Raw genomic sequence first — 20,604 nt, 5'->3', positions numbered from 1 at the left:
ATGGTTAAGTAAACAAATGATAATCAAACCTACTTGATTTTTTTTTATTTTTCACCCTTTTGTAAGGGTTTAAAGTTAGCTTCTCCATCTTGCCCCGCCTTTCCCTTTCATGAACCCACCTTTTGTCTGAATAAACCACTGGCAGCTTTAAATGTGATGCTTCATTTTTCTTAAAAGTCAAATGTAGGAGGCTTTTGTGAAATTATGTAGCCTAGTACGCCCTTGAGGATTCGTCCATCCTGCCATCTTTTAAGAATAATGGCGTAGACAGAACAGTTTTTCCCGGAGTTTTCTTACTGTTCACCAAGTCAATTACTGAGTGACAAAAGCTGTGAAATTTCGATAAAGTTGCTATTTCCTCGCCGGCCGAGGGACCGAGCGGTTCTAGGCGCTACAGTCTGGAACCTCGCGACCGCTACGGTCGCAGGTTCGAATCCTGCCTCGGGCATGGATGTGTGTGACGTCCTTAGGTTAGTTAGGTTTAAGTGGTTCTAAGTTCTAGGGGACTGATCACCTCAGAGGTTAAGTCTCATAGTGCTCAGAGCCATTTGAACCATTTTTGCTATTTCCTCGTACTGTCTCAGATTACTGCCTGATAACACATTCATCAAAACATTCAACAGATTATTTATTACGTGCACTTTGCTTCTGCTTCTTTGAGGCTGATTTCTGAAACACACAAGTATTACCTTTTCTTTGCGTTGATTTGCATGTGAACTCCTACTGAAGTCTTTCTAGAACATTATCACATGTCTGTGCTGCTGTAAACCATGAACCATTGTAGCGTGCGCCATCACCACCACGTTTGTAATGTTATTTTGGAATGAACATTAACATTGTAAACCAATGATCTTTCATAATGTTAAGTTAGTGAAAGGTATCATACTTTAATAAAAATACGACGTTGACTTCTTTCCACATACATGTAACTGGGATTCATTAAATAGGACTAATGCAGAGAATGATAGATAATATTTGTTGCTAACAACAAAATGAAGTTTTATTTGAAGTATGGAGAAAGAAAAATAGTTTCTATGTACATGTTTCCTCTTTGTCTATGATTCAAAGTAGTTATCAGTATTCAGATGCGATATCATATGTATGTTTCCATTTGGCATAAAGTAATAAATTGAGCGCACCTATAAGTTCAATATAAGAATAAAACCATACCTTATAAGATATCCGTTCCACAAATATCTGATTCTCTAATTGTAAAGATTAAAGACTCCTGTCGGATACATGAAAAGTAACAGAGCTTATTTGAGCAATCCACCATTCTGAAGGCGTAGAGGTAATTGTTGACCTATGATAAATTTCGAAGTGGACCTAGTAGATAGTAAGCTATCGAAAAAGAGTTAAACAAAAACTAAGTAATGTGTGTCAGTAGCACTTTTTCTTCAGTGTAGCAGTTTATTTATTAATTATGCCTTCTTCAACTCAGCCCTGAGTAAGCACAAACTGTTTATACTACTTTAACCAATGTTAATAATGAATGTAGTTTCTAATAGCTGCTGCTCGTTACTAATTTTCATCCTGATTCGTCTACAGGTTCTCCTTCATGGTGGTATCCAAAAAATGCTATGAGTAAATTAATGAATGAGGAATGCTGCGCATAAGTCACGAACAAAATATCTAGCAAACAACTAAATGTATTAGTTTTCAAAGAAAAAGAATTTATGGTATGGAAGGTATTAATTTCTCTGCAACTTGCGTGATACATTAAATAAACGAAGTTTGCTAATATCAACATCACTCCATTCCATAACTGCCGCAGTGGCACTGATACAGCAACCGAAATAGGTCTTCAGTTACAACCTGAGTTTATTTAATTTTCATACGTGATGCGTTTCGCGTGTTCTAGGTATCATCAGACAGTCTGGCGAAATTACAAACTGATATAAATACTTATTGGTCACGACATCTTGATAGATGATTGTTGCAGTGCCTATGTGTTTATGGGCTGCATTTTTTCATATGGCTTTTCAAGCCAATGGCAGCAATTATCACAAGTGTATCTGGCTGCTGAGGCAGGAGCAGTGGTAGCATTGCGAAGCTTTTTCTGCCATAATCTATCTAACAAGCCTTCATCATGCTTCGACATTCCAGATGATATATCATCACGCCACTCTGGTCTCGTGCTAGACCATGTCTCCCATCTGTTTGTGTATATTCCAAAGCTCTCCATATATCGTTTACAGGACTCCTTGAACCTCAATACAGGGCATCCTACAGGTCTTTTGGCAATAGAGATCTCTCCAAGCATCACCTCACGTGGTACTGTGTCAGGATCCATACGGTGGACGTGTCCTAGCCAGCGGAGTCGTCTCTGCTTCAAGATAGCTGAAATACCGTTGCAGTTTGTTTTAGATAGCACTGCTTCGTTGGTCACTCGGTCCTTCCACGTTACTCCGAGGATGGATCTCAGGCACCGCATGTGGAAAGCATTAAGGCGACGTTCTTGTTTGGCATAGGTAGTCCATGTTTCCGATGCATACAAAATGATGCTGAGGACGCACGTTTGATATACAAGAATTATGGTGGTCAAAGAGAGTTTGTTGTTTTTCCAAACACGTGTAGAGAGTTTGCCAAAAGTTGTCGCAGCTCTTCCGATTCGAGCATCAATTTCCTTATCAACAGACATGTTTGATTCTATAGTAGATCCAAGATAGCAGAAGTTACCTACGTCTTGCAGAGTAGTGCCATCTAGTGTGATATTCGGCTTTGTGTTAGCACCCTGAACCATAATTACGGTCTTACTGCTGTTTACACTCATCGAGAATAGGTGGCATGCGTGGCTAAATCTTGATACTAGCTCTTGCAGCTCTTCTGCGGAGTTCGCAACAATTGCAGCATCATCAGCATACAGGAGTTCACGAGCGACTATCTCGTAGCGCTTTGTCTTTCTCTTCAGAAGACTGACAGTGAAAAGCCTTCCATCTTTCCTAGTATGCAGATGTACTCCAACACTGCAATTCTTGAAAACCACTTGGAAGAGACCCGAGAGGAAAATTCCAAAAAGTGTAGGTGCCAACACACAGCCTTTGTCTTACGCCACAGTTCATACTGAATGGTTTAGATTTACTGCCATCGAAGATTACAGAGCCACGCATATTGTCGTGAAAATGTCTTATTAAAGACTGCAAAGTTGGGGGACATCCAATTTTTTCCAATATGCTGAAGAGTCCCTCCCTACTAACGGTGTCAAGGGCTTTGTTGAGGTCAACAAAAGCCATATATAATAAGTGTTCACGGCACTTCTCTTGTGCTTGTATTTAAGTATAAATTACTATTAAAGACATTAATAAATGAATAAATTAAAAATAACAAAATATGGGCGTATTTTCCACTGTGAGTTTTTTCTGCTCACTGAATTTGTTTGCCTAAGTTAGGTACCACTTGCACTCCTTAGTACCTTTCTTTTGCCTACTGTCATTACCTTTTATCATCTTGCTCCTAGGCGATGTAATGAAGCATTAACAGTGGCTATCTGCCTGTTTCTTCCTAGTTCTTTGGGGTTCTTAACCACGTTCGACGCCTCGGTCACGATTATCAAGGGTTTGTATCGGTGAGCTCAGTTATGATGTAATATTTCATGCGTTGAAATTTATACCCCTCACCACCCCCTGCAACACAAATGTGGCCCTGTATTCCATAGTCGAGTCGATGCATGTCTTCCTTTTGTTATGTCCGCCTGTTCAGCTGGGTGGTAACGTGCTTGTCTCCCATGCACTGGGCCCGGGTTCGATTCCCGGTCGGGTTGGAGATTTTCTCCGCTCGTCGACTAGGTGTTGTATTAAGTTCGTTATCGGCCGCAAGTCGCCCAATGTGGCGCCGACTGAAACAAGACTTGCACCTGGCGGCCGAGGCAGAATGTGACCTCCCAGCTTACAATGCCATACAATCATTTCATTTTTTCGTTTTGTTATTTTTAATTTATTCATTTATTAATGTGTTTAACAGAAAATTAATTTATACTTAAAACAGTTTGTAATTTCTCCAGAATGTCTGATGATGCCTAAAACAGGCGAAACGCGTCACATGTGAAGAATAAATAAACCTAGCTTCTGCAGCCAGGACTGTTATTTTCTGTATTTATATTTGCTAATATCTGTCAAAGACGTTATTGTCACCAAACTGAGACGATTCAGGTAACACTAGATACTGAAATAACACCGAACTGTTAGAGAAAGAAACAGATGCTTTTCTTATTTATCAATAAATGAGTTAGAAGCAAAAATTACCGTGCAGAACACACTTCACCTGAGTAAACGATGGTCCCCAGCACAGCATTTTCCTTGGGTGGGATCCACTTAGCCAGCAGCGAGTGTGTACAGGGGAATATGAAGCCCTGAAAGAGCAGATAGGATGACCCTAGTGACAGATTTTTATCAGGTTTAACTCTCAAAAGCAACATTAGTGCTATGTTATGAAGCATAGTCAATATACACCAGTCAAAAAGAGTTACATATTACTGAAAGGTAAGCTGTCAGTTTACTTTGATACACTACATAGGAAAATATATACATAAGAAAATATACTTTCAGACGCAGTATAATATTTTTAAATGTACTAACGTAGATTAATTTTGGTTCCCATTTACATGAATGAAGAACTAGACAAAAGTTTTCATAGCAGTCAAATAGATCAGAAATAGGCTAAACGATATTTACTGTCACAACACAGTTTGTGTTTAGATCGAGAGTCCAGTGCCGCCTGATACTTGCATAGCTTGAGTTCGCTGAAGAATCTCGAAAAATAATGACCGCCTCCGTGCCAACGCTACGTCCTATACTATGAGAGTTCTGCCAGAATAATCCTCAGCCACAAGATTAGTGAGAGCCACTGAGCAGCCAATAGTGTTTCCTTGTAGTGAACAGTCTGTATGAATGATAATAAAAACTTAGTGAACGTCTCATATATTAAAAACACAAAGCTCTAAAAATAATATTTGATGTGCTTTCCTGCTAAAATTCGTCACATTTAAAACAACTGTGGCGTTATCTGTATTACCAAACCCCTGACCTGAAACCCAATCCCAGTTGCAGGTTGCCTATATACCGGCTTTCAGCGGTAACAAAATTTTGATTTCAATATTTCGCGTAATTGTTGGCAGAAGTTAAAAATTTAAATTTCTGCCATAATCTGCTCTGTAAGAGGTGTAATCCTGTGTTATATATGAGAAGTACTACAGGTAGAAAATGTGTGTGCTAGTAGAAATCCTTGGGTAACAAAAGAAATATTGAATTTAATTCATGAAAGGAGATAATATAAAAATGCAGTAAATGAAACAGGCAAAAAGGAATACAAACGTCTCAAAAATGAGATCGACAGGAAGTGCAAAATGGCTAAGCACGGATGGCTAGAAGACAAATGTAAGGATGTAGAGGCACAACAAAAATGATTCAAATGGCTCTCAGCACTATGGGACTTAACTTATGAGGTCATCAGTCCCCTAGAACTTAGAACTACGTAAACCTAACTAACCTAAGGACATCACACAAAGCCATGCCCGAGGCAGGATTCGAACATGCGACCGTAGCGGTCGCGCGGTTCCAGACTGAAGCGCCTAGAACCGCTCGGCCACCCCGGCCGACAGAGGCTTATCTCACTAGGGGTAAGATAGATACTGCCCACAAGAAAATTATAGAGACCTTTGGAGAAAAGAGAACCACTTGTATGAATATCAAAACCTCAGATGGAAACCAAGCTCTAAGCAAAGAAGGGAAAACAGAAAGGTGGAAGGAGCTTATAGAGAGTCTATACAAGGGCGATGTACTTGAGGACAATATTATGGAAGTGGAAGAGGATGTAGATGGAGATGAAATGGGAGATATGATACGGCGTGAAGAGTTTGACAGAGCACTGAAAGACCTGAGTCGAAGCAAAGCCCCATTAGAACTACTGACAGCCTCGGGAGAGCCATTCCTGACAAAGCTCTACCATCTGATGAGCAAGGTGTATGAGACAGGCGAAATACCTTCAGACTTCAAAAAGAATATAATAATTCCAATCCCAAAGAAAGCAGGTGTTGACAGATGTGAAAATTACCGAACTATCAGTTTAATATGTCACAGCTGTAAAAAACTAACACAAATTCTTTACAGTCTAAGGGAGAAACTGGCAGAAGCCGACCTCGAGGAAGATCAGTTTGGATTACGTAGAAATATTGGAACACATGAAGCAATACTGACCCTACGACTTATCTTAGAAGGTAGATTGCGGAAAGACAAACCTACGTTTCTAGCATTTGTTGACTGAGAGAAAGATTTTGACAATGTTGACTGGAATACTCTCTTTCAAATTCTGAAGGTGGCAGGGGACATGAAAGGGAAGCACTGGCTGGGAAGGGAGTGAGGCAGGGTTGTATCCTATGTTATTCAATCTGTATATTGAGTAAGCAGTAAAGGAAACAAAAGAAAAATTCGGAGTAGGTATTAAAATCCATGGAGAAGAAATAAAAGTTTTGAGGTTCGCCGATGACATTGTAGTTCTGTCAGGGACAGCAAAGGACTTGGGAGAGCAGTTGAACGGAATGGACAGCTCAAAAATGGCTCTGAGCACTATGGGACTTAACATCTGTGGTCATCAGTCCCCTAGAACTTAAAACTACTTACACCTAACTAACCTAAGGACATCACACATCCATGCCCGAGGCAGGATTCGAACCTGCGACCGTAACAGTCGCGAGGCTCCGGACTGAGCGCCTTAACCGGGAATGGACAGTGTCTGGACAGGAGGATATAAGATGAAAGTCAACAAAAGCAAAACGAGGATAATGGAATGTAGTCGAATTAAGTCGGCTGATGTTGATGGAATTAGATTAGGAAATGAGATGCTTAAAGTAGTAAAGGAGTTTTGCTATTTGGGAAGCAAAATAACTGATGATGGTTGAAGTAGAGAGGATGTAAAATGTAGACTGGCAATGGCAAGGAAAGCGTTTCTGAAGAAGAGAAATTTGTTAACATCGACTATAGATTTAAGTGTCAGAAAGTCGTTTCTAAAAGTATTTGTATGGGGTGTAGCCATGTATGGAAGGGAAACATGGACGATAAATAGTTTGGACAAGAAGGCAATACAAGCTTTCGAAATGTGGTGCTACAGAACAATACCGAAGATTAGATGGGTAGATCACATAACTAATGAAAAGGTATTGAACAGGATTGGAGATAAGAGGAGTTTGTGGCACAACTTGACAAGAAGAAGGGATCGGTTAGTAGGATATGTTCTGAGGCATCAAGGGATCACCAGTTTAGTATTGGAGCGCAGCGTGGACGATAAAACCGTAGAGGGAGACCAAGAGATGAATAAACTAAGCAGATTCAGAAGGATGTAGGCTGCAGTAGGTACTGGGAGATGAAGAAGCTTGCACAGGATAGAGTAGAATGGAGAGCTGCATCAAATCAGTCTCAGGAGTGAAGACCACAAGAACAACAACAATTCATTTGTAAACCAGTCAGATGTCTGAAATTGTTTTATGCATGAAAGTTCGAGGATTTTCTGGTGCAAATCTAAGCGGAGACTTGTTCTAACCTCGGGGTAGAATAGTAATATCATGAATATCCATTTTTCAAAGAATTCCAGAGGATTTCAGTTCTCACGGATGCTACACAGTCGCTGCACCATTGGACGAGGCTGTGTACAGATGCCTGAGGTTAGGGAACATATTTTGTATGTATGCGGGCACTAAATGGTTTCGAACTGACGCGAACTCAGTTTCGGCTCAGAGGTTATTAATGGCTATTAATGCTAAGCGCTCCGCGGGCAGCCTACTTTTCTCATAAAGAACTGCATTCAATAACTACAGACATGATCTGATCCAAAGTATCCAGACAGCCCTATGCAACGTGGAACTAACCACTTGTCGTACCGAGAAGCGCACTTGCCAGTGTAAAAGGAGGCTCGGAGTACTGTGTCATCAACAAAAAAGAAGTCACAGGAGAATGGGTCGGTCAGGAGAGCTCACCACATCGGACGTGGACTAGTCTTTGGACTTCACCTGAGTAGCAATCCCATCAAGGACATTTCAGCCCAGTTAATGCTGTCCAAGTCTACCGTTGGTGTTTTGGCTGTGAAGTGAAACGCGAAAGACACGACAATAGCTTAACCAAGGCCAAGAAAACCTCGTGAAATGGTGGAGAGGGCCGTCGAATGTTGCGAAGAGCCGTTGTAAAATAGAGCATGAAATCAGCGAATGGAATCGTCATGAGTTCCAAAGTACTGCGAGCAGTCCAGCTGGTATTAAAAACAACGGGATACAATAGTCATTAGCTCTTCACAATTTAAAATGGATTAAAACAGTCTTGACGGCAGTAAAATACACTCATGTCCACAAAAAACAGAACACCTTGAACGACTAGAGACACGGCGCTCATACTCACAGGACATGTACTTTAGTTAGGTTAGATTAGTACTTGTTCCATAGATCATGAATACGACACATCGTAATGATGTGGAACGTGTCAGGTTAATAAAAGGTGGCTATACAAGATATTACATTACACTAAATACTTAATACTTTTAATTTTTTTGTGAGTGTTTGGGAAATTACCCACTTACTATATCCAAAAATTCATCTAATGAGTAGAAGGAGATGCCATTACGAAATTCTTTATGGCTATCTATCAGACTTTTGATGCTATTAAGTAAGTGACCAAAGACTTTTGTGGCAGCATAATTTACCCCTTCTGAGCCAAAGTTATTGTGAGGCTACAGTGAAGATCTCTAGCTGTTTAAATAAGTGTCTGCAGGACGATCTTGGATGAGCTCCAGCAATTATTCTGATTACACGCTTTTGTGCAATGAAGACTATTTTACTCAATGATGAGTTACCCCAGAATATGATGCCATACGAAAGCAGAGAATGAAAATAGGCGTGGTAAGCTAATTTACTCAGTTACATATCACCAAAATTTGCAATGACCCTAATAGCATAAGTAACTGAACTCAAACGTTTCAGCAGATCCTCAGTGTGTTTTTTCCAGTTCAACCCCTCATTAATGCATACACCTAGAAATTTTGAATGTTCTACCTTAGCTACAGATTTCTGATCGATGTCTATATTTATTAATGGTGTCATTCCATTTACTGTGTAGAACTGTATATACTGTGTTTTGTCAAAGTTTAATGAGAGCCCATTTGCAAATAACCACTTAATGATTTTCTGAAAAACATCCTTTACAATTTCATCTGTTAATTCTTATCTGTTGGGTGTGATAGCTAAACTTGTATCATCGCCCAAAAGTACCAGCTTTGCATCTTCGTGAATATAGAATGGCAAGTCATTAATATATATTAAGAACAGCAGAGGACCCAAGTCAGAACCTTGCGGCACCCCATTCTTGATTGTTCCCCAGTTTCAGTAATCACCAGTTTTTTGCATATTATGTGAACTGATTATTTCAACTTTCTGCACTCTTCCAGTTAGGTATGATTTAAACCATTTGAGCACTGTCCCATTCATACCACAGTATTTGAGAAGTATTCCATGATTTACACAATCAAAAGCCTTTGATAGAAACAAAAAAATCCCAACGGGTGACTTCCGGTTACTCAGAGCATTTAATATTTCATTATTGAAAGTATATATATCATTTTCCGTTGAAAAACCGTTCTGGAAACCAAACTGACATTTTGTTAAAACTTTTTTTTTACAAAGATGTGAATATACTCTACAATACATTACTTTTTCAAGAATTTTGGATAAGGCAGCCAGAAGAGAGATTGGGCGGTAGTCGATGACATCAGACGTATCCCCTTTTTTATGCAGTGGTTTAACAACGGCATACTTCAGTCTATCTGGGAAAATACCCTGCTTCAGAGAGCTATTTCATATGTGGCTGAGAATCCCACTTATTTCTTGGGAAAAAGCTATTATTATTCTGCTGGAAAGTTCATCAATTCCATGTGTGCTTTTATTCTTGAGAGAGTTTACTATCTTCTTAATTTCAGAAGGAGAGGTGAGTGGAATTTCAATTGCATCAAATGGTGTGGGTAAGGCCTCTTTCTTTAACTGCCTTGTTTCTTCTAATGAACATTTAGATCCTATTTTCTCTACAACATTCAAAATGTTTTCGACTTCCGGCTTGTTGTTTATCAAGTTTCCATTCGCTTTGATGGTGATGCCGTCATCCTGTACTATTGGTTATCCTGTCTCCCTGGTAATAATATTCGAAATTGTTTTGATTTTGTTATCAGAGGTATTAATCTGCAGAGATGATTGGAATTTGAACGATGTCGGCCGCTGGGTTCGAGGTCAACATCGATAACGGGGCACAACAATACCTACTGGTAAAATGTGCCTGAAGCTCTCGTTGTCGTTGTAAACCGAAGGCAATGGATCAGTGTGTCTTCAGCAGACGTGCAGGATACCTCGAAGACGTATGTGCGAACCGTAGCGTCAGACTAGTGAGTTTAAAAGAGGGCGCATTATTGGCGTGAGATAATGTGATGCTTCCATCCGGAAAATTGGTTCTCTTGTGGGGCGAAGTGTTTCAGCAGTGCAATGGATTCCCGGAGGATCGCAGAATACGATGAGAGGGGTCAGGTCACACCAACCAGACCAACCCCCGAGCAGATCGACATATTATCCGAATGGCATTTCCGGACAGATCTGCGTCCTCCTCTGATCTGCGCAACAGTGTAACAGTGTAATACACCGTACACTGTCAGGGGTGAGAGTTCTTCGTCGTTTATTACGGCGTGGATTACGTGCGCGCCGTCCACTTCTCCGCCTACCTTTGACGAATGTGCACAAATATGCTAGACAGTAATGGCGCATGGAACGACGTCACTGGGAATATGAATGGCATCTGATAATGTTTTCGGACGAATTCAGATTCGGAGTGCTTGAAAATGATGACCGCATTTTGGTTCGCAGCAGACAGAGGGAGCGGCATCACAGTGACAGCATTCCCACAAGACACACAGAGTCTTATGGCGTGGAGTGCTATTGGGTACAACCATAAATCACAGTTGGTGCGTGTCCAAGGCACTGTGACCATTGTGACCTAAGTAAATGACATACTGCAACACGTAGCCATAGCTTTTCAGCACAACACCCCAGACGCCATTTTTCAGCAAGACAGAGCACGACCACATGTTGCTGCACCAACACTTGTCTTCTTGGTGCCACAGGCTCTCAGCTCTTTCCCTGGCCCGCCAGAGCACCAGACCTGTCGCCAATCGAAAATTTGTGGGATATTGCTAAAAGACGGGTGCAATGCTGTGACCCAGTGCCAACCACCACACATGAACTTTGGAACAAGGTGAATGCCGCATGGATTGCTATACCACTGGACGCCATTCGCGCCTTATACGCATCGATGCCATCACGCATGGAACAAGTTATCGGGGCCGCTCGCAGACCGTGTGCCTACTAGGCAACAGGGCACATTCTGTAACGACGTGACTGAAATACTAATCATTTCTGCAGAACATACTAATGTTCATGCCCTGTGAATATGAACGTCCTGTTTATAGTCATTCAAGGAGTCTTGTTTTTCCGGAACATGTGTATATCTACTCGTATTTGCAATGGTTACTGGTTCCAGTCAAATTGTGACCATCTTCAGACCATCTATACCACGATGGTAGGCGGTTGCGGTGATCGGACCAGATGTTGTGACTCCACGAACTTCAACGTTTCTCCACGAGAAATGTTCTCAAAAATTACCAGTTCCTCATATGACATAAATTTGTGTAATAGCTACTAAGCGACACTTTAGGTGGTGCAAAGAGAGACGCCACCGGACAGTGGATGTTGGAAATGAGTGACTTGGAATAATGAATCACACTACATCACGTGGCAATACGATGGAAGGGTTTTTGTTTGGCGAATGCTTCCAAACCGTTAGTTGCCCTTATGAGTAGCGCCGTCAGTGAAGGACGGAGGAAGTGATGCTCCGGATTCGGGTTTATGTTTCTCGAGTTAGGTACTGGTCTCCGCATTGCGTTTAAGAAAACACTGAACGCAGAATGATATGGACATATTTTAAACACTCTCTACTAGGTACAGTAGGGCAACAGTTTGGAGATGATGATTGATTGTAGCGGTATCACAATTTGTCAAGTCATAGAGCAGCATCTGTGAGGCATTGTATTGTGGACGATAACATTCATGAAATGGACTTGCCTGCCCTAAGTCCTTATCTCAACCCAGTGGAACATTTTCACTCCAGACAACACTGTCATCTCTGGTTTCAGTTCTTGAGGAAGTATGGGCTACCACTCCTCCATATACATTCGAAGTGTCCATACCAGAGATCATGTCGTCATGAGGGCGACTCTTGGACACTCCCCCTATATGTTCACCAAACAGATGTCTGGGTCCTTTTGGTCAGACGATGTAGACTGGCCCATCCAGAACTGTACAAGAAATTTCGAAAACTACATTAGATGAGTTCACACTCAACCGCATGTCCAAAAAGAACTTCATATAAAAATCGTAGTATTCCTTTCGAGAATGAGGTCGGAAACTTTATTGCTTTTAGGTGCCCTGATTCTAAGTTCTAGAAGATTAAAGATATAATGGGAATGGCCAGAAACAATCACATGCACATCTTTTGCCGGAAACAGCAAACCCGATTCCATTGCCCGTTCTTCCAACTTCTCACAGTTGTCAATAGTTGTCTCCAAGACTAGAAGACTGATGAAAAATTAAAAATTCATGGCACATAAAGAACTCTGTACAATTCTGTAGACAGAATCTATCTTAGAGTTGTTGTTAAGATTATGACACTTAAAACTCTACCTTGATGTAAAACGCTTCATATAAAATGATTAGAGATATGGTCGGTTTCTCGATTTATAAAATAGCATCGTGGAAAGAATGGCAACGTATAAACAGGAAGACATGCTAAGAGGCCACATATGGGGAGTTATATGTTGAAATTACGCTTAAAAGCAGTATCACAGGTCTTCATGTGGGCAAAAAAAATTTAAAAAACCTACCTGTTCGTCTAAAATTGTGAGCCATATGTTTGTGACTATTACAGCGCCATCTGTCACAAAGCGAAGAACGAGGTCCAGCTATAACTTTCATATTTCTTTACGTACTACACGAATATGACCTATGGCAGCGCCATCTAGCGGACCAACCATAGCGCCATCTGGTTTCCCCCTTCAAGCTAGACAGTTTTCATTCTTTGTATTTTTTCGTTTAACGCTTATTTCGTGAGGTATTTGGCCCGGTCACGATCAATGGACCACCCTGTATATCTCGCGTAATGATCAAGACGAGAAAATTCGTGAAATTAGAGCTAATACAGAAGCAATCATTCTTCCCACGCTCCATTTGGAAATGGGACAGTGTAGGAGGGATGAACTGGTGGTACCGGAATTACCCTCCGCCACACACCATTAGGTGGCAGGCGGAGTATGATGTAGATGTTGCGGTCTTCAGTAAGTCTGTGGTCTGCTGCACCCATCCACACTAGCCTATCCAGTACTAATATCTTCACTTTTGCATAATTACTGGAACCTACATCCATTTGAACCCGTTTACTTGAGAACTTGAGACAAGCATTGGTCTACCCCTACATCTACAATCCCCCCGCCACATCTCTCTCTCACAACGCTCACCATTGCCGAATTGTCGATTGATGATTGATTGATGCCATAGATTTCATTTCTCCTCAATTCGATTCGTAAAGTTTCAAGTTGCTTCAGGAATAGTACACATGCTAAATAAAGTGACGTTTTTTACAGAGCTATAGGCTACGACCATATACACACAAACATTCCTGCATACCTACATTGTCCTGTCAACGCAGCTTGAGTTGAGCGGCAAGTACCGGTAAATTGGAACGGCACCGGTGTGTGTTTGTGTATGTGGACTCTGTAGCTCCGAAAAAGGATTCATCCGAATGCTAGCAACGTTCTCAGCCCACCTTATGCGGCTTTGGACGGCTCATCTGAGTTGTTACCTATACTCCCGAAATTATTTATGTCCCATCATGACTTTCCAATACCATGTATAGTTTTTTAAATGGATAAAAGTAAGAACACCGGTGAATAAATAAGAATTTAAAACACTACAGATAATACTTGCGGTGGGCTGATCATTATCTTAAAAATGGACAAGGGAGCCATTCTCGGATACATTAAAACCTACAATCTAAGCGTTTAAGTTGGAGTCCAGGCTACCAAACTAGGTGGTGAAATGGCGAGATATTGGACTCCTGTTCTGCAGGATTGCGGCTCCAATATCTGCTCATTTATAGAGGTGTTGTGAATCCAGGGTTTTCTTAATAGCTTAATGTAATTTCCAGGATTGCTTCGATAGATATCCTTTCCTATACGTCATCAATCCTAGGTTGTTCACGTCTTGTAATAGATCGTCGTCGACATCGTTTTTACACTTAATGTTCCTTCTCTTTTGCTGTTTTGCGATTAGATGATAAATAAAAATCTTTCTTTATCTTCAAAAGAGGTATTATCATCAAATGAAAACGTTAGCAATCCCCGCTTAAATGTACGGCAGTACTATATCGGAAACACAAAATGCAGATGTGGCGTACCGAATGCGTACCCAACACACACCACAAACTGATGGGTACTCTCACGGGAGCAGACAGCTGTCGGCCAGAGAGTAATTTCTTATTTTTAGACGGATCAGAAACATTTTGTGTCGTCGTTATCACAGTTCTCAGTCCACGATATGTGACGGCAAAGACGAATGTTATGACTAGACAGTAATTTACAGCTTAATGTCCTTCAATTCCGCCACTTCACTGCCCTTGGTGCATGAGGTTATGGCTCAATTACGAGCTAACACCTCACTGGGAGATAATTGCTTTGGCTGTTAAGTCAACTTCCTTGTTCCTCTGAGTTATTTACTCACAACTGTGACTTTTCATCTACGTCTACATACAGACACCGCAAGCCACTGTATAGTGCATGGCGGAATGACATCGTACCAATTTATTGATTTTTTGTTATATTCCATTCATGTACTGAGCGAGGGAAAATTACTTACTTAGAGAGCTGGAAGTACGGGCCACAACAAGACAAAAATTTCCAGTAAACATGGACTCGGAAATGCATACTTTAAGAGCTATGAGCACTTGTTCAGGTGAAAAGAAAAAAATGGTTGAAATGGCTCTGAGCACTATGGGACTTAACTTCTGAGGTCATTAGCCCCTAGAACTTACAACTACTTTTACCTAATTAACATAAGGACATCACACATCCATGCCCGAGGCAGAACTCGAACCTGCGACCGTAGCGGCCACGTGGTTCCAGACTATACCGTCTAGCACCACTCGGCCACTCCGGCCGGCTCAGGTCAAAAGATGTGTTGCACAGTAGCAAAGATGAACAAATTCTCACAACTCTTAAAGCATGCATTTGAGAGCACATGTTTACACGGCATTTTTTCCTTGTTTTGGTCGACACTAACACCTCTCAGAGTACGGAGTATTTTTTTAAGCTTACTGTATACGCCTCTGTACGTGCCCTGTCTTATTCTCTAGAACCCTACACGCGAGGTATGAGGTTTCTTTCGGACATCAGCCGTCTGACTGGTTTGATGTGCCCGCCACGATTTCCTCTCCTGCGCCAAGTTCTTCACTCAGAGAAGCACTTCGCCCTATAACCTCAACTGTTTGTAGGATGTAATCCGTCTTCCCCTACAGCTGCCTCTGGCATCGTGAAAGTTACTCACTGGCGTCTTAAGACGTTTCGTATTATACCAAATCTAACCAACAAGGTTTCCTGATAACTACATCGTCTTCCTTCCAAGGATTCCCATTTAAGTTATTGAGAATTTCTGTTACGCTCTCATATGGCCTTAACCGGCATGTTACGAATCTAGTGTCTCTTCATGTGACGGACAGCTGAGTCCTGAAGACTTGACCGGCGAAAACAGGTGAGCAGTCAGATAATCTCTCCGGTAAGGGCCCTAAATAAACATTATGATGAAGTCACGGTGCTTGCCCAAAATTTCATAAAATGGCACTTCAGAAATTATGTTAGAAGTACTTTTTGCGTTAGAACTGCTCAATCTAAAATAGCTCTGGGTAAGGGTGATGGTTTACTCCATCCTTGGCACAAAATATTAATATTCTCCAGGGCCAATTCTACGAGGGCTATTAGTGTATTAAGGCTCGATCGGTCGCGAAATGGAAGTCCGATGAGCCTTTTCACAGTCAAATCGGGCAGTGCCTCTTGTATACCCGTCGATTTCGTCACATCCTTCTCGCAGTGAGCACGTAAAGATTATTAAAAACTAGTGTCTCCCGCTATGTACGAGTAACTACCGAGAAATTTCTCCAGATTTCATATAGCTCATATAATGTAACTGTCAGGCAATTCCTTTTTCATGGCAATTCTAGGCTGCACACTGCAGGTGCAACGAAGGCGCGCATGCAGCGTTTTCCATGAGAAGAGTTTGATCATTCACCATACAGCCCAGACTAGGCTCACCCTGAGTTTCATCTCTGCTCAGATGAACCGCTGGCTATGATGACAGCATTCTGGCAAAGACAACGAGCTGCTGACCAGCGTTGAAAATAGGCGGGAAGCACGGCCGGCTGCCTTCTATGACGATGGTATTGGAAATTTGGTTCAACGCTACGACAGATATATAAGTCGGAGCGGCGACAATGTTGAGAAGTAGCTGGAGCTAGCTGGTGCAAATAAAACGTTTTTCATGTTGACTGTGGTTTCCATTTCGCGACCAATTGGATCTCAACAAACGTACAGCGCTCATAAAAAACTGCAATCTGCATATACGTCAAAAGCTCCAAGTTCGCAAATTGTATCAAAGGGCAAGCGACAGTATAGCACGAAAGTGCCTGACGTAGCGTTAAAACGTTGTGTGCTTGTTGCACCATGAGAATTGGCCACCTGACTTAAACTGGTAACATTAAAGGCACAGTGCAGAGGCGAGTTATGGGACGGGTACTTGACGTCCATGTGGCCGGTTTGAAGTAATGCAGTAGACTGCATCAATGGTGTTCATGTAAGTCTTACGAGCAGATTCCTACAGCACACGACTACAATCAAGAGTGGATCGTACAAAGGCTCGATAAAAATCGAACAAGCCTCTTCTGTCTGCTCCTCATGTTTTCTGATCTACAGATTTTAAAATATTTGAGGGAAACGCAGTAGGTCATCAGCTGGATTAGACCTCATAATCTAGACAATTATTTGTTGTTGATGATGGTGGTGATGTTTGGCTTGTAGGGCACTCAACTGCGCGGTCATAAGCGCCAGTACACAGTCCCAGTTTTGCTCAGCCCAATTTTTTTCACAGCCGAATCTAGCCACTTTCACGAACGATGATGATAAAATGACGAGGACAACACAAGCAGCCAGTCCCCGGGCAGAGAAAATCCCCAACCCGACCTGGAATCGAACCCGGGACCCCGTGGTCCAGAGGTAGCAACGATAACGACTTTTTTCTTTTTTTCATTTTGTTCGTTGTATTTTGGTCGAAGTCACATGACGTCCATTGAAGTTCGTTGTTGACCTTTTCATTCAGTTTTTTTTTACTACAGAGACACGCCAGGTCTCTGACAGAACACGCTGAGCTACCGTGCTGGCTAGGCGTTTATACCTAGTTCTCAATCAGTGTTATTTGTTCACATTCTCTCTGTACACGTTCAAATCATTTTGAATTATTTAATTCTATGTTATTACTATTTACCATATTAAAGCTTTCCTCATTTCTTATGTAGCTCTTCTTTAAAAAAAAAACTGCTATATATGTAGAATCTCTCGTCCGACGTAAGAGACTGACTGAAGGCCCTTATCTGCTCAGATTAAAATAAATAAATATACAACATGATTTCCTCTGCAATCATTACATATTAATTTAAAAAATGATGTACGTCAACCTCAATGTATTTGGCAATACGTGTAACGACATTCTTCTCAACAGCGAGTAGTTCGTACATGCACTGACAATGAGCTGACGCATGTTGTCAGGCGTTGTCGGTGGATCACGATAGCAAATATCCTCACAGAAAGAAATCCAGGGACGTCAGAGCCGGTGAACGTGCGGGCCATGGTATGGTGCTTCGACGACCAATCCACCTGTTATGAAACATGCTTTTCAATACCGCTTCAACCGCACGCGAGCTGTGTGCCGGACAGCCATCATGTTGGAAGTACGTCGCCTTCTGTCATGCAGTGAAACATCTTGTAGTAACATCGGTAGAACATTACTTACGAAATCAGCATACATTGCGCCATTTAGATTGCCATCGATTAAATGGGGCCAATTATCCTTCTTCCCATAATGCCGCACCATACATTAACCAGCCTAGGTCGCTGATGTTCCACTTGTCGGAGCCATCGTGGATTTTCCGTTGCCCAATAGTGCATATTGTGCCAGTTTACGTTACCGCTGTTGGTGAATGACGCTTCGTCGCTAAATAGAACGCGTGCAAAAAAATCTATCATCGTCCCGTAATTTCTCTAAAATGAAGTACAGAACTTTATCACACTTCTAACCAAGTTACAAAAATGTGGAAATTGGTATACAAGAAACACCATTTATATTGCTATAAAAACGGAAATGTTAAATAAGACATCAGAACAGGAAGAATACAGTTCCAGACCATTGATTTTGCAAGAGTCTAACGAGTCTGATAAGGGTACAATTGTAAAGCCATCGAATTCGAAGTCTTTCTGAGAGAACCCATTACTCCGTCTTAATAATCACAAATTCTTGAAACAAGCGGCGAAAAAGTTAGGAGACATAGGCATAGTTCATCAGAAAAAATTTGTTCTCACGCTACATTAACCAGTTCACAACGCCTGTGTAGGTAATTGCTCTCTTAGAGTAACGTACATTCTGGGTCTCCAAGGCCTTCACGAAGAGAAGTATGGTCAGCACACTGGACTCGCATTCGGAAGGACGACTGTTCAGATCCGTGTCCGCCCATCAGATATAGGTTTTTCGTGATTTCCGTAAATCGCTCCAGCCTGGATGGTTCCTTTGAAAAGGTCACGGCCGACGTCCTTCCCCATAACTTGTAATCCGAGCTTGTGCTGCGTCTGGAGTGACTGCGCTGACAACGAGATGTTACACTCTTATTCTGTATTAATTCATTCTTTCTTTCTTTCCTTAATTTTCAAGAAAATCATATTGAAGAGTGTGACACGTCTGTGTTAAATGGCTCCAGCGCCCACAGAAAGCACGACGTCGGTAGGTAGGAAGCTTAAATGTGTCGTGGAAATCTCCATCTTCTTGTAGTCGTTGACGTCAGTCTGTTGTAGAATTATGGAACATGTTTTACGCTCAAGATTTATGACGCTATCGGAGAACGGAAATCTGCTCTCTAAATATGCAAATGGACTCCGCAAACAGATCTTCAGAAACTTAGCTGGCTCTGCTGCTCCATTAGATCCACAGAAATTTAGACAATTGCGCTTTGGTTGATCCCGTGCTCCTTGACTTCAGGAAAACATTAGATTCCATCCTGCACTGCCATTTGGTGGAAATAAACGAGCTTATACCGTATCGGACAAGATTTGCGACTGTATTCGAGGCTTCCTTGCAAATAGAATTCATCACGTCGCTCTTAACGGAACAAAATCGACGGACGTAAATGTAATTTCCGGAATACCTCAAGGAAGTGTGGTAGGAGCGTTACTGTTTACAATGTATATAAATGATCTAGTAGAAAGCATCGGGTGCTTTTTAAGACTGTTCGTAGATTATGCGATTCTCTATAGGACAGTTGTAGAATTTTGGAACACGTATTATGTTCGAGTATAATGGCTTTTCTGGAAACTAGAAACCTACTCTGTAGGAATCAGCGTGGGTTTCGAAAAAGACGATCGTGTGAAGCCTAGCTCGCGCTATTCGTCCACGAGACTCAGAGGGCCATAGATGCGGGTTCCCAGGTAGATGCCGTGTTTCTTGACTTCCGCAAAGCGTTGGATACAGTTCCCCACAGTCGTTTAATGAACAAAGTAAGAGCATATGGACTATCAGACCAATTGTGTGATTGGATTGAAGAGTTCCTACATAACAGAACACAGCATGTCATTCTCAATGGAGAGAAGTCTTCCGAAGTAAGAGTGATTTCAGGTGTGCCACAGGGGAGTGTCATAGGACCGTTGCTATTCACAATATACATAAATGACCTTGTGGATGGCATCGGAAGTTCAATGAGGCTTTTTGCGGATGATGCTGTGGCATATCGAGAGGTAGTAACAATGGAAAATTGTACCGAAATGCATGAGTATCTGATGCGAATTGACGAATGGTGAATGGAATGGCAATTGAATCACAATGTAGACAAGTGTAATGTGCTGCGAATACACAGAAAGAAAGATCCTTTACCATTTAGCTACAATATAGCACATCAGCAACTAGAAGCAGTTAATTCCATAAATTATCTGTGAGTAGGCATTAGGAGTGATTTAAAATGGAATAATCATATAAAGTAGATCGTCGGTAAAGCAGATGCCCGACTGAGATTCATTGGAAGAATCCTAAGGAAATACAATCCGAAAACAAAGGAAGTAGGTTACAGTACGCTTGTTCGCCCCCTGCTTGAATTCTGCTCAGCAGTGTGGGATCCTTACCAGATAGGGTTGATAGAGGAGATAGAGAAGATCCAACGGAGAGCAGCGGGCTTCGTTGCAGGC

At 41.6% G+C, this 20,604-nt stretch overlaps 1 protein-coding gene across 4 annotated transcripts in view; it reads right to left on the bottom strand.

Annotated features, from left to right (window-relative positions):
- Window positions 1-20,604, bottom strand: part of LOC126314797 (putative inorganic phosphate cotransporter) — a 239,165-nt gene that overhangs the window by 133,655 nt on the left and 84,906 nt on the right. For all 4 annotated transcript variants that reach the window (XM_049992445.1, XM_049992443.1, XM_049992446.1 and 1 more), the window contains one exon: window positions 4,261-4,348. In XM_049992445.1, coding sequence (XP_049848402.1) covers window positions 4,261-4,348 — 88 coding nt within the window. The remainder of the gene's footprint in view (window positions 1-4,260; window positions 4,349-20,604) is intronic.

This window comes from Schistocerca gregaria, chromosome 1 (genome assembly GCF_023897955.1).
Source record: "Schistocerca gregaria isolate iqSchGreg1 chromosome 1, iqSchGreg1.2, whole genome shotgun sequence".
NCBI classification, from domain to species: domain Eukaryota; kingdom Metazoa; phylum Arthropoda; class Insecta; order Orthoptera; family Acrididae; genus Schistocerca; species Schistocerca gregaria.
The sequence above is the reverse complement of the archived record's forward strand: the minus strand, read 5'-3'. Positions and strand labels throughout refer to the sequence as shown.